Below are 15,632 nucleotides of genomic sequence, written 5' to 3' on the forward strand. Positions count from 1 at the left end.
CGCCTCGCTCAGCCAGTGAGCGGGAGCCGGTCTGTACGTGGGATCCAAACCCTCGGACGGGAGCGCCGCCGCGCTTCCCAAGCGGCGCACTATCCAGTGCGCCACCGGGCCGGCCCCTCTCACAACAATTTTTAAAGATGAATTAATATTCCCGTTTTACAGATAAGGGGATTGAGACTCAGAGAAGTTGATTAGCTTGTAATACTGATATCAAAAGGACAAAAATGGAGCTCTAACTCAGTCTTCTCCATCTCTACAGCTCATGGTTTCTTAACACTATTCCACTCAGCAATAAAAAACATGGATAAATCAAAGGAATCTTTGTCCCACTGGCAAAAAGAAGAGGTGGAATGAGTCAGTTTGAGACTGAGAACACTGAGTTCAGAACACTCGTTTCCCCAGGAATAGAATTTTACACATACTATCAGTAAGAGAGACTACAGAGAGAGGCTGTGGACAAGTTTAATTATAGTTGACCCAGTGACCACCATGGTTGGACAGAGCAGGACCTGCGAACCATATTGTCTTGCCCCCAAATAACTCCCTCACCAATCTGCCACAACACCTAAAATTTCCACGATCAGATCTTCAGCTCCCCTTGGGATAGAGCACTGATTTAAAAATTGGATTAGAGATGGGGCTCTGTGGGGAGGCAGAATAGGGAGTGGAAGACATAAGGTAGAAGAGATTAGTTGGAATCCTGACAACAGATCAGTTTGTGCCCAAGACACCACCTCTATAGGAATGCCAGGTCTATAGAAATCATTTACTGGGATCAATGGGGGGCTTTCATTTTGCCTTTTCATTTGGAGCTTAATCTTTTCCTCCACCAACTTTACTAGATTTCCCATGAGCATTACTGAATACTTCATTTAAGAAATCAACAGAATGTAAAATAGAAATTATATTTAACCAGAGACAGACTATAAGTCAAATAAGTTGCAGGAACAGACCTTGATTGCAATTTTCCAAAGCAGAACAGAAAAAATATTTTCAGATGAAAGGGAACCTTAGATTCATGTCTTTCAATTTCATTAGGAGGCCAGGAGGCAAAAGGGCCCCAATTACAGGAGATTTAGTGGCAGAGCTAGTTCTATTTCCATGGCTTTCTCTTTTCTTCCCTCCTTTCTCCACGAAAAATTAAAGATCACGTTTATGAATGTCTATGGAACATGCTTAACTATGTGAACCTTTACACGGTTTCTGTTATCTTCCAAATCTAATACATATTTAACTTATTTCCAGGTAAGAATAGTAGCATATACTTAATGCTTCCTATGTCACAGACACTTTTCACATATTAACTCACACATATCATGACATCATATATATTCATATACAAACATAGATGTATATATTAACTTGCACATATTCATGTTACATATATTATGTATTGTTACATATATACATATATTATATATACCATTATTACAGTGTAACATCACAACACACTCCACATAAATGAACTCAATCTTAAGAACTCTATGAGGTACACACCATGATTTTCATCCTCATTTTATAGAAGAAAAGATAGAGGTAGAAAAGGGTTAGAAATTTGCCCAAAGCCCCACAGATAGTGAGGAGCAAAGCCTGGGTTTGGGCCCACTTGTCCATGTTCTTACACCTATGCTTACTCTCTTGCCTTTTTCTGACTCCTATAGTATTCTTCCACCAAACCTCATTTTCCTCCTCTCTCTAAATTTGATGTAATGAAGGATGTAACACTCAAGAAAGAAACAAGCTGAATGTTGCCGCCATCATTTAGCAAACATTATTTCTTTGATATGTATTTTGGTACTTGGTTTGCCTAGCAAAAATGTGTAACTTGAGAGAGCATTGGTTTTGGAGTGGGACAGGCTTAAATTGACATTCTGGCTTCACCACTTAATAGACATGTGGCCTGAGAAAGTTTACTCACTATTTTGGTACTTGGTTTGCCTAGCAAAAATGTGTAACTTGAGAGAGCATTGGTTTTGGAGTTGGGACAGGCTTAAATTGACATTCTGGCTTCACCACTTAATAGACATGTGGCCTGAGAAAGTTTACTCACTTTTTTGAATATCGGTTTCCTCTTTTGACAAATAGAGAGAACTCTCATAAGGGTTACTGTCAGAATTAAATAAAATAATGCCTATAAATGCATTATTTAGATAGGTCTAGAGAAGTACCTCACATCTTTATGTCTAGTATTGTTTTTTCTAGTTCTCAATAAACAGCTCTCATTATAGTTTAACTCTTTGACTCTCAATTGAAATGGAAGCAAGAGTTAAACCACAATCACCAAGAAGGGATGGATGGTTTCACCATAAATCTGTCATTTATACCAATGAGGAGGCACACGTGAGTTATGAGCAGGCTTCACACCAGGTGGACATTTGTGATGCCCAATGGTGAATGTTTAACAATTAAACTGGTTTTAAATGTGTGGCATAGAAGGAATCAAACTGAACATCGGTTGTGATTATCCACTTGAAAAGCTCATTAAGAAATGAATTATGGAACAGTGGACTAATTAAGACTATGTAGAAATGTGCTTTCCATTTCTTGCATAGAACTTTTAAAAAAATGAATCCAACAGAAGGGTTTGATGTATCAGTATGGCCAATTTGGAAAAAAAAAATTGCTATTTCCTCCAAATGGAAAAAACTAACTCTTACCAAGTGCCTACTGAGTGTCTACATAATGCCATACATTACTTCAAATCATATACATGGCAATTCTGGATGATATGTGTTATTACTTTCATTTTCTTGATGAGGAAAATGAGGCTCAAGGGAATTTAACAATGTATTTAGGTTATATAATTACTATATCATGGAACTGTAACTTCAACTGAAACTAATCTCAAAGCTCTTTCAATTAAACCCTGAGATGGTCACTTCTGTTAGATGTTATGACAAAACTTATTTCATTATTTATAAATATACGTACTGTCTCATATTAAAGACACCCATCCACACTGTCTCACCAGTCTGTCTCCTCGTCTAGACCATAAGTTCCACGACAGTAGAGTCGTTGCCTATTGTGTTCATCAGTATATCCCCAAAACCCAACTCAGTGCCTGCCACATAGTTACATCTTCAATAAATATTTGTTGAATGAAGAAATGAATTCTGAATTGATGAAAAGATTAGAGTTTAGCTCTGCAGTCATCTCTTCACAGATGTTGAAACTGGGGGGAAAGGGAGTGGTTTACCAGCAGTTGTGCCATTAGTGACAGAGTGAAGATTAGAAGCCCAAAGGCTATGAATAAAAGCCCATTGCTAAGCTCAATGAGCCAAGTCGCTAGCAGGCTGGAGGACAGGTGCATTTTTTAACTTGAGCTACTGTCCTCCTGAAACAAAAGTTAAACACAGCATGATTACATGAACAACAGTTGGTCTACATAATAAGTTTCAGAGGTCACAAGTGACCACCACACAGCCTCCAGCCAGAAGAGTTCATACATATATTCATACTCTATTCAGAGAATTCATTTTCTCTTACTGGATTCTTCTCAAAGAGTCAATAGTGCTGCAGAATGCACTTCTATACTTCTACAACTGGACAGCAAACAGAGCTATTCACTCAATGTTCAAGGCATCAAATTGGTAGAGAAAGGTCTTTTGCATTCCTGTTATTGTCAAGAGACTATGCAGTAGTGCTTGCTAGTCCCCCAAATGACACCAAGATCTAAGGAGTGAATGGAGAAAACGAACCTGCAAAAGAAATGGAAGGAGCTAGAAAGAGATGAAGAACCAAGAGAACATTGACTTCTAGGTCAAGGTTGTAAAGCATTTACAACATCTTCTTTCTGAGAAGAATATGATCAATAATATCAAATTCAATAAACTGAGATTTTAAATAAGCAGTGGATGGACAAGTAACTATTGGAGATACCCACTGGGAAGTCATAGCAACCTTAGACAGAGCAGGTCCAGTATCGTGCAAATGTTGATGTATTATTCTGACTCCCCCATGGACTGTGCATTCCTTAGAAGCAGGACTGAATGTCTTGGTACCTGCAGCATCCAGTACACTGCCTGGCATATAGAAGGCACTTAATAAATGTTTGACAAATGGACGCATAAATGAATGAACAAAAACAAGGTGAAGTGTGTAGTTGATTTTTGAGGAAAACATCCCAATGACACTTAAAACTGTTATCTTTAAAAAAAAATTTTTTTATTGTAACATGGTTGATTGTACATATCTGTAGGGTTCTGTGTTGACTATCATTACCTGTGTGCAATACATGATGCTCAAATCAGGATAATCAGTATATTCAACATCATACAATGCAGTCTATTTTTGTGGCCCTTTGCCAATTCCTTCCTTACTCCTCTCTTCCTCCCCCTTGCCCACCTCTGGTAACCTCAGTTCTGCTCTCTCCTTTTGAAAGTTCAATGTATTATTGTGATTGTTGCATCTTTCTTTTTTATTATTTATTTATTTTTTAGCTCCCACTTATGAGTGAGGATATGCAGGTATTTCTCTTTCCGTACCTGGCTTATTTCACTTAACATGATTTTCTCTAAGTGCATCCATGTTGCTGTGAATGGCAGTATTGCATTCTTTTTTATGGTAGAGTAGTATTCCCTTGTATACATACCACATTTTCCTTATCCAGTCGTCCATAAATGGACATTTAGATTGCTTCCAACTCTTGTCTATTGTAAATAGAGCTGTGATAATCATGGGGGTCCAGGTATCCCTTTGAACATGATGATTTCCATTCCTTTGGGTATATACCCAGCAGGAGAATTGCTGGATCTTATGGCAGTTCTATCTATAGTTGTTTGAGGAACCTCCATACTGTTTTTCATAATGGCTGCACCAATTTACAGTCCTGTCTACAGTGTTAGATGGTTCCCCTTTCTCCACATCCTTACCAGCGTTAGTTACTCTCTCTCTTTTTGGTAATAGCCAATCTAACTGGGGTGAGATGATATCTCAATGTAGTTTTGATTTGCATTTCCCTGATGCTTAGTGATGTTGAGCATTTTTTCAGGTGTCTGTTGCCCATTTGTATATCTTCCTCTGAGAACTGCTTATTCAGCTCCTTTGTCCATTTTTTAATTGGTTCTTATTATTATTACTATTATTAAGTTGTTTGAGTTCCTTATATATTCTGGATACTAATCCTTTGTCAGATGCATAGTTTGCAAATATTTCTCCCATTCTACAGGTTGTCTTTTTGCTCTGTTAATTATTTATTTTTCTAGTTTTTTAGTTTGATATAATCTCATTTCTTTATTTTTCATTTTGTTGCCTGTGATTTGGGGATCATATTCATAAAGTCTTTGCCCAGTCCTACTTCCTGAAGTGTTCCCTCTATGTTTTCTTCTACGACTTTTATAGTTTCAAGTCTTATAGTTAAGCCTTTAATCCATTTTGATTTGATTTTGGTATATGGTGAGTGGTACAGGTCTAGTTTCATTCTTCTGCATATGGATGTCCAGGTTTCCCAGCACCATTTATTGAAGAGACAATCTTTTCTCCAATGTATGTTGGTGCCTTTGTTGAAGATTAGTTGGCTCTAAGTTTGTAGGTTGATTTCTGGGTTCTCTATTCTGTTCCATTGGTCTGAGTGTCTGTTTTTATGCCAGTACCATGCTGTTTTGGTTACTACAGCTTTGCAGTATAGTTTGAAGTCAGGTAGTGTAATGCCTCCGGCTTTATTTTGTTTTTTGCTCAGGACTGCTTTGGCTATTCCATATAAAAATTAGGATTGTTTTCTCTATTTTTGTGAAAAATGTCATTGGTATTTTGATGGGGATTGCATTGAATCTGTAGACCACTTTGGGTAGTATGGACATTGGCACAATGTTAATTCTCCCAATCCAAGAGGATGGAATGTCTTTCCATCTTTTTGTGTCCTCTTTCATTTCTTTCAACAGTGATTTGTAGTTCTCATTGTAGGAATCTTTCACCTCCTTAGTTGAATTGATTCCTGGGTATTTTATTTTGGGGGTTACTATCATAAATGGGCTTGATCTCCTGTTTTCTTTTTCTGTTAGTTCATTAAAACTATTCTTAATAAGAAGCACCAATGTTTTCTAAATTAAATCACTAGTCTAAAATTATCACCATACATTTGGCTTCTTCCCCAAAGGCCCTGAAGCCAAAACAACTCAATTCCTGTGGAGAACATATAATTTACTGTCTGCACAGATAGTCTTATACATTAGAAGCAACCCTAAATTTCTGTGCTTAGAGTGACCTTTAGAGTTGCCACTGTGATGTCATTAGTGTTATAATTTTATGCAAGATTAGGCATGTAATTATGTGTTAAATAGTTCTGTTGGCTCCTGCTTGCTCATTTAATAAAGCAGAGTGCATTAAGAGTGTCCCATATGCATAGCTCAAGGCCACTGACATTAGAAAACCATATCCACTTTGTTCGTTCTCTGCTCCATATCTCACTTGTCCTTGCAGCTGTCACCTCAGGGCCTCAACACTGGTATGAAGTGAGAAGCCACTGCACAGAGTGGCACTTGAAGAACTGCTATTCTCCAGCAGAATCTTCTAGAAACTGGGGGAGTATCCATAGAGAATCCAACTTAAAATTCTGAAATCAGAACCTGAGAGGTGGTCTCTCATGTTGGCTGCACATCAGAAATACCTGGAGAGCTTTTAAAAATATATTGATGCCAGGGACTCATACCCATAGGTACTCATCAGTCTGGGATAAGACCTAGGCACCAGTGCTTTTTAAAAGTTCTCCCAGATAATTCCAATGTGTGGCCAGCATTCAGAGGCACTGTCTTTATGTTCCTCTTGCCCAGGATGAGTATCAAAACATAATGCTAATGAGAGAAGACTTCAGATTTTATCATCTCAATATCTCAGAATACTGTCTCTCCTCTATTGAGTGCCGCCAACCCAAAGGGAAAAAAATCAATAGTCTCAATGTACCAGTACAAAGAATCTTAATTGGATTTTTTTTTACAAAAAGAAAATCCAATTCATTTGCTTTTCAATTTAATAATAGGGGAAAAGAGAAGTAAACTAATATTGAGTTTGCACCTATTAAGTGCCATGCTGTGCTTTAGGTATTTTTGCATATACTGCCTCATGTAATCTTCCAAGCAACCCAGAAAGGCAAGTATTATTATTCCCATTGTTACAGCGGAGGAAACTAAGACTCAGAGATGTTAAATTGACTTGTCCAAAGTCACACAGTTGGTAGGTGGGGATGCCAGGAGACAAACTCATGGCCCTATGTGGAGCTCTTGCTTATCCTTTCCTTAGCCACTGCCCTAACTAAAGAAAACCTTGTTGGATGACAAACTCAGCAAGCAGAGGGACAGGTGGAGCAGGACGATCAGGAGAAGGAAAGGGAAGGAGTTGGGAGTGGGAAGAAGGAAAGACATCCCAAGCTAAGGGAAGGGTTGGGAAAGAGACAGCAGCGGCATCCAGCCGGGACGAGCCACAGCGCATGAGACCAAAGTCACACCAGTGGTCCTGCTCTCCAGTAGATACTGACATGGGCAGCAAACAGCCAGAGTGTTACTATGTGTCCTGCATTGTGCCACAAAGGTGCATAAGACACAGTCCTGCCCTGGAGATGCTCATATCCTAGCAGGGGAGGCAGATTTGTGTAGAAATAGTATGAATTATGCTTTGCCCTAACAGAGGTAAGTACCAAGATCTGGGAGCAGAGATGAGGAAGCTGCTCATGTAGTCAGAGAAGACTTCACAGAAGAGTGGGCATCTGAGATGGTTTTAAAACAGAGTAACTCGTTCGCCAGGCAGGGATGGGAGACAGAGGAATGGCTGGAACTGAGTTAGGGAGGCAGAAACTAGTGAGGTATGTACATGAGACATGGAAAAGTCCCCTTTATAAATTCCTGACACAAAGAAATTGACACATTCTCACTGACTCCCTGCTTTCATTCAAGGCTGAGATTATGTCTTTTAGGGCTTCCCGCTTTCCAACCATATTCATCTGCAGTCATAAAGTAATGGCTCTGCCAGGTTCACCCCTGTTCCTAGGTCATTTAATGATGGAATTAGATGCAGGTTTCCTCCCCAATGCAGAGAGCCTGGTGCATCCACTAACATAACACGGATCTCTGTTTCATGCTGATTCCAAATTACAAAATTTTGTAAAGAACTTTTTGGGGGCGTCTCTCTATCACTTTCCTAATCACAATTCAAATGTAATGTTCCCTATCTTTTATCCACTAACATAACACGGATCTCTGTTTCATGCTGATTCCAAATTACAAAATTTTGTAAAGATCTTTTTGGGGGCGTCTCTCTATCACTTTCCTAATCACAATTCAAATGTAATGTTCCCTATCTTTTCAAGTGAGCAGAGTTGAGTTAATTACCTAAGAAGTTCAGGAGGGCCGCCTTTGAGTTGGAAGAGAACCTCCAAATCAGCTTCATTAACATATTTTGAATTCTGGATATTTCTTTGAAGCCTGGAAATTTTTTTTCAACCTCTGTAGAAACTTGATACTGTTGTCCTTAAAGCAGCTGCTCCCTTTCATTTTAATTAACAACGAACTTAGCAGGTTTTAAATGACAGTTTGTCTTTATCAAAGAAAACCGGGGTGGAGAAACTCCAAATTCACTTATTGGAAAAACTGAGGAATCATTAAGTCCTTTCCAACAAATGTTAGACAGTTAATTAGGATAAATATATCTCTCTCTTCCCTTTCTGTATCATCTTAAAACAACAGAACAAAGATACATTGCTAGAATATTGACACACAGTGTCAATAAATTAATATCCTTAATTTATTGAACTCATGCAGTCTCTTGCACTTTGAATGATTTCCAGCATTTATAATTTGTGTGGGTGTCTATTAAGTGCTGGCTAATAACCAATAACAAGACAGTGCTCAGTAACTTACTGGTGTACCTAGACTCAAATTGTGCCACTTTTCTTTGTTCACCCACTCCCCCAACTCTTTGAAGAAATGCCTAAAGCGATCAGAGGACTTCACCAGAGTCCATGTTGAAATAACTTTCAAAAGTTTAAGCCAATCCTCATTCTTACGAAGGAATTCATTCAACTTAGATTAAAAACATTCTTATTTCCTGAAAGCTAACTTGTTTTAATAATGGATATAATCCTTATTCTATTTGATGTTTTAAAGATATTCAAAAAGGAACACAAATAAATTTAAATATCCCAGATTCAAGTCATTTAAAGATCTAGCCAATTCAATTTCTAAATCTCTCTAAAACTGTCTAGGACATCCATTCAGGTGAATCCTTTCACTCCTGCCATTATCCTGTGAGACCAAGCATGGACATATGACTTCATGTGTCTGTACTGGTTACCAGATTCCTACCACCTCCCACAGTCTCTATTCCTTATATCTCTGATGCCAACTAGAGAGTTACAGAAAGAGATCTACTCCCAGACAGTCAACACACAATGACTTAGTATAGCTTACATTCACTCTTCAGTTTAGTGACTCACAAAATACTGGAGCTGAGAGGGATCTTAGAGATTATCTGTTTCAAACTCACCATGGTACAGATGAAAAACAACTAAGCCCTAGAGAGGTTAACTGACTTTCTCAAGGGCACACAGCTAGTTAGTGACAAAACTGGGCACATAACCAACCACTTAACTCTGAGTACATACTCTGAGTCCTTGCTACTCAGTGTTACCTGCAGACCAGCAATAGCAGCATCACCAAGAGCTTGTCAGAATGCAGAATCTTGGGCCTCACCGCAGGCCCACTGAATCAGAATCTGGATTCTAATTCAGAATCTGGATTATAAAAGATTTTCAGGTAATTCATGCACACATTATAGTTTGAGAAAAACTGGGCTAGACCATAATGTGTCTTTTTCTAGAAAGAACAAGAACTGAAGGCAAGCAAACATTGGTTTGTAGCATGGCTCCACCTTTTCTAAATATAAGCAAATATCTCAATCTCCTAAAAGCATCATTTGTAATCTGGAAATAATAGCAATATCCACCTTACAGGGTTTTCATGGTATAAGCATAAAATAGATATATGAGTATGCATTCCATGCCATGTGCATAGATAATACATGCAAAGTGTCTGGCATATAGTAACTAATATAGTATATAGTAGCTAACATTATTTCCAGTATCATGCTTATCATTAATATTGTGCATAACCAAAAGGAAGGCCACTAGTGACTGTGTATCTGTGAAGGAATCACCTTTCTTCCTTCCTTTGTTCTGATGTGTTAAATATCATTTTAACTTTTATATGTGATTAAGATTTTTATAATATTTTATTCTAACTCCCTAGAATAGAATTATGTAGAAAATAACTAATAATAGCTAACTGTCCTTGGAAATGTTAGTGCTGTCCTTGGAAATGTAAGACATTCTCCCAAAGCCAAGTCATAACCAAAAGAACACTACATTCCTGTAATATCTTGACTCTGGATACTGTAAACCTGGCCTCTAGATGCCAGTGAGTAGCTGCTGCTGCTGCTGCTGCTGTGATTTTCTTCGGCAGAGACTCAACTGCCACAGGCCAAACCCACAGAACTCGCAACAGGAGAGCACATTTAAAAGATGATGTTTCATCCCTAACATGTCACATCTGTCAGCATTAAGGAAAACAATTTGGAGATGAAAAGAGAAATAGAATTATAGCACCCAAATCTGAACCAAAATTTTGGAAATATGTATCATACTATAGAGTATGAAACTATACCAATGTTATACTTTGAAGTATAACTTTGGGTGAAATATAATTTTAACATCAATTAGAAAGCCATGTTTCCCTGAGGCAATGGCTCTCAACCCTAGCAGTGCATTAGAAACAACTAGGGAGCTTTTTAAAAATTCAGTGCAAATTTCTGAGGGAGGGACTAGGCTCCAGTGTTTTTAAAAAGATTTCCAGTTAATTTTAATGTGCAGCCAGGATTGAGAACCTACTAGCCCCACAGCATCAAAAACCTGGTGTCATTGAAGAGAGTCAGTCCATTCAGAGCTATTGGTAGCTGTTAATGGGGAGTTCCTGAGACTTGAAGTAATGGATTTAACTTCTTTCTCTAGAAAGTAGAGAGGAGCTGTCACTGGAGTTAATAATGGATCACGTCTATACGGTGGAGCCTCCATAAAAGTCCATGAACTGTGGGGTTCAGGGAGCACCAGTTGGTGAATACATTGTGTGCCAGGGGGATAGTGTACCTTAGCCCCACTGGGACAGAAGCTCTCACATCTGTGACCCCTCCAGACCTCACCCAGTACATCTCTTCATCTGGTCATTCATCTGTAACATTTATTATATCCCTTCTTAATGAACCGATAAAGGTAAGTAAAGTGTTTCCATGAATTCTGTGAGCCACACTAGCAAATTAATTACACCCAAGAAGGAGGTAATACACTCTACAGTTTATANACTGGGCTAGACCATAATGTGTCTTTTTCTAGAAAGAACAAGAACTGAAGGCAAGCAAACATTGGTTTGTAGCATGGCTCCACCTTTTCTAAATATAAGCAAATATCTCAATCTCCTGAAAGCATCACTTGTAATCTGGAAATAATAGCAATATCCACCTTACAGGGTTTTCATGGTATAAGCATAAAATAGATATATGAGTATGCATTCCATGCCATGTGCATAGATAATACATGCAAAGTGTCTGGCATATAGTAACTAATATAGTATATAGTAGCTAACATTATTTCCAGTATCATGCTTATCATTAATATTGTGCATAACCAAAAGGAAGGCCACTAGTGACTGTGTATCTGTGAAGGAATCACCTTTCTTCCTTCCTTTGTTCTGATGTGTTAAATATCATTTTAACTTTTATATGTGATTAAGATTTTTATAATATTTTATTCTAACTCCCTAGAATAGAATTATGTAGAAAATAACTAATAATAGCTAACTGTCCTTGGAAATGTTAATGCTGTCCTTGGAAATGTAAGACATTCTCCCAAAGCCAAGTCATAACCAAAAGAACACTCTCCCTAGAATAGAATTATGTAGAAAATAACTAATAATAGCTAACTGTCCTTGGAAATGTTAGTGCTGTCCTTGGAAATGTAAGACATTCTCCCAAAGCCAAGTCATAACCAAAAGAACACGACATTCCTGTAATATCTTGACTCTGGATACTGTAAACCTGGCCTCTAGATGCCAGTGAGTAGCTGCTGCTGCTGCTGCTGCTGTGATTTTCTTCGGCAGAGACTCAACTGCCACAGGCCAAACCCACAGAACTCGCAACAGGAGAGCACATTTAAAAGATGATGTTTCATCCCTAACATGTCACATCTGTCAGCATTAAAGAAAACAATTTGGAGATGAAAAGAGAAATAGAATTATAGCACCCAAATCTGAACCAAAATTTTGGAAATATGTATCATACTATAGAGTATGAAACTATACCAATGTTATACTTTGAAGTATAACTTTGGGTGAAATATAATTTTAACATCAATTAGAAAGCCATGTTTCCCTGAGGCAATGGCTCTCAACCCTAGCAGTGCATTAGAAACAACTAGGGAGCTTTTTAAAAATTCAGTGCAAATTTCTGAGGGAGGGACTAGGCTCCAGTGTTTTTAAAAAGATTTCCAGTTAATTTTAATGTGCAGCCAGGATTGAGAACCTACTAGCCCCACAGCATCAAAAACCTGGTGTCATTGAAGAGAGTCAGTCCATTCAGAGCTATTGGTAGCTGTTAATGGGGAGTTCCTGAGACTTGAAGTAATGGATTTAACTTCTGTACCTCTTCTAGGTCTTTTTACCATTCCTCCAGGACTTCCACCATAAGGAAAGAAGCCCCTGGACCAACACCCTCTAAGATGTTTATATGGACCAGTGGCCGGACCTCTTCATCTTACAGACACGATGAGAAAAGGTAAATATATTGGGACTCTGGGAGCTTTTCAGAAACACTTACTCTGACTATCCAGAGAGGATGAACGACAGGAAAGCATCAGGCAAATGAGCTTTATGTTTTGCCATGTGGGGATGGACCCTTCACTGAAGGACTAGGGCTTCAGACACGTTGGCCTTCCTCCTCCTTGCACCTGACATGCTTATTCCTACCACCACGTAGCTTTGCAAAGGCTGTCCTCTGTCAGAAACGCCCTTCACCTGCACATACACACCCACGCTTCGCTTAGCTGACTCCGGCTCTGCCTTCAGATATCCGATCAGAACCCAGCCCCACCTTCCTCTTTACTCAAACAAGAGTTTGTGTTTTATTTTCTACTGAATTGCCAGCACCTAGCACTATACCATAATTAAGGTAACCTAACATATTACAAAGCATTTGGAAAATCAAGAAGTGAAAAACATCTACTATGTGCCAGGTATAGTAGATGCTCAATAAATACTGACCAAAGTGATGAAACTTGCACATAGATAGGCAGGGAAGGAAAGCAGAAACTATGAGAGGATGCAGAGAGAATGGACAAATCCACAGAACCCTCAAAATCCTTGCTAGAGTAGCCTGGGGAGAGGGGGGAGATACGGGAAAATAAGAAGGAAAATTAATGGGCAAAGATAGTGTTAATGAAAGACAAAATGACAATTATGCAGCTCAATCCAGTACTCTCACTTGGGTTTAGGGAGTAATTGTTTTCATAAAATTCTCTAGCCGTTTTTAAATATTTAGTTTCTTTCCATTTGTTTTCTTCTTCTGAGTCTCTCTCCTTGTCCTTGACCTTGTACTATTACTTGGGTTGGGTGAAGCTAAATTTGAAACATAATTGCCTTTACCAGCATATTGCAACTTAAGCAAGTAGCACATCAGGCAGAATCTGATAGAAATCAGGACTGATAAATGGTGCTGGGCACAGAAGGACCTGTGGGAGGTTTACCTGAATATTGTTTTAAGAGTTGGTGATTTTATTTTACGTTTTAAAACCAGAATTGCCCTACAGATAAAAACCCTTTGAAAAATTCCAAAAGCAAAGTTGTTCTTCACAATAATTATATATCATAGCAAAAATCTGGAAGCCACTTCAATAGTAACGATAGAAAATCTGTTAAATACATCTTAGAATGTAATATATCACTTAGTACTTTAAAATGCTTTGATATTATATTAACTAAAAAACAAAAGTTGAAAAATTACATACAAACTATAATTGCAGCCACATAAAAAATATACATAGGCAAAAGCTTGGAAGGAAAAGCATGTTTTTCACTTCCTTATTTTCCAAATTCTTTGTAATATGTTATGTTACCTTAATTATTGAAAAAATAATCATATGATATTTAAGTAAAATTACAGCCCAACAAGCAACCAGTGTTCAAACGAAGCCCCCGTGCTCATCATAACACCAAGCAGATCAACTGAAAAATTACTTTCTTTGTTCATTACTAGTTTTTCACATGCCTTTTCTCAGTGCTTAATAAATTATTTTTCATTTGCTTTCGATTTGAATCATTTTTCAGCAAGATCTTTAGTGTAACACTCTAAAACTTCATTACTAGTTTTTCACATGCCTTTTCTCAGTGCTTAATAAATTATTTTTCATTTGCTTTTGATTTGAATCATTTTTCAGCAAGATCTTTAGTGTAACACTCTAAAACGTCATGTGTTATTTCAAAACTTCACATTTCATATGTAATCTTCTCATTTCCTTAAAAAGAAAATTCCACTACCAGTGAAGGTGCAGAAGGGCAGAGAGTTAGCCCTGCAGTTCAGGGGCCAGAACCAAATTCCAGGGTTTTGCTGCCCTATGGAATATTATGTCTATCAATGGCCAGCCCTCCTGAAATTCTGAAGACTTTATCAGAGCAAGTGAAGTGTAATATATTTGTTTCATCTTCTATTTATTTTTATCAAATAATTTAATTTAATACATTTTGCTTTTTTCTTTACGAACAAAGGAATTAACATTGAAGAAGCAATTACTGTATACTGCACATTTTATGTAAAAGTTTTTCTTAATTTATCAGATAGAGATTATTATGCCCATTTTACAAATGAGGAAGCTGAGGCTCAGAGATTTTAAATAGCTTCCAGGCATCCAACAACTAGTCAGTGATAGAATCAGGCTTTGAACCCAAGCTGGTGCTCTCTGCCCTGCACTCCAAGGCCTGCATAGGTTCTTGTCAAACATGAGATATTTGGAGCAGCAGTGAACGGCCAAGCCCACAAGGGGAAAATTGCATTAAAATAGAATTGAAAATTACATACCAAAGGAGGTAACAAACATGGGACTATGATATATTGGCAAAATTTGTGGAGTTTTAAAAGGAGCAAATGATTATCTTTGTATTCTACATAAGTAAGATTCCATGAACTCTTAAATTACTACTTTCATATTTTTATTTTTAAAGGATGATTTCAGTAACTATGGGATTTACAATAGTTAAGACATTGACTATAAAGAAATCATTTTCAGCTAGCTTTATTTATAGGATGGGGGTGCCAAAGTTTATGAAATCAGTCTGCATGGCTTTGGCCTATAAAGTTAGAGGAGGTAAATGAAAAACAGCCAACAAATACAAGCAGTCATATCTACCAGTAAGCCAGTGTCTTTAGTTTAACATTGATTCATTTGTCTGTACCTCTTTCTTGACCACAAGTTCAGCTTTACTGCCTAACTCACAAACTCTTGGAAGGTAAGACTCAGATTTTAAAACTGACTTTGAGCAGGATCTGTTGCTCTGCTTAAGAGGCTTTTGTGGTAGCAGTAATCACAGTGATAATGAAGATGATGATGGCTG

The 15,632-nt window shown here is 37.9% G+C and overlaps 1 protein-coding gene across 2 annotated transcripts in view; it reads left to right on the forward strand.

Moving 5' to 3' along the window:
• The window catches only part of KCNMB2 (potassium large conductance calcium-activated channel, subfamily M, beta member 2), a 270,475-nt gene that overhangs the window by 222,161 nt on the left and 32,682 nt on the right, over nucleotides 1-15,632 (forward strand). For both annotated transcript variants that reach the window (XM_008572981.1, XM_008572980.1), the window contains exon 2: nucleotides 12,682-12,804. In XM_008572981.1, the coding sequence (XP_008571203.1) occupies nucleotides 12,749-12,804 (56 nt within the window). In that variant the 5' untranslated portion in view covers nucleotides 12,682-12,748. The remainder of the gene's footprint in view (nucleotides 1-12,681; nucleotides 12,805-15,632) is intronic.

The sequence above is a fragment of the Galeopterus variegatus genome, unplaced genomic scaffold (assembly GCF_000696425.1).
Source record: "Galeopterus variegatus unplaced genomic scaffold, G_variegatus-3.0.2 Scaffold859, whole genome shotgun sequence".
Classification (NCBI taxonomy): Eukaryota; Metazoa; Chordata; class Mammalia; order Dermoptera; family Cynocephalidae; genus Galeopterus; species Galeopterus variegatus.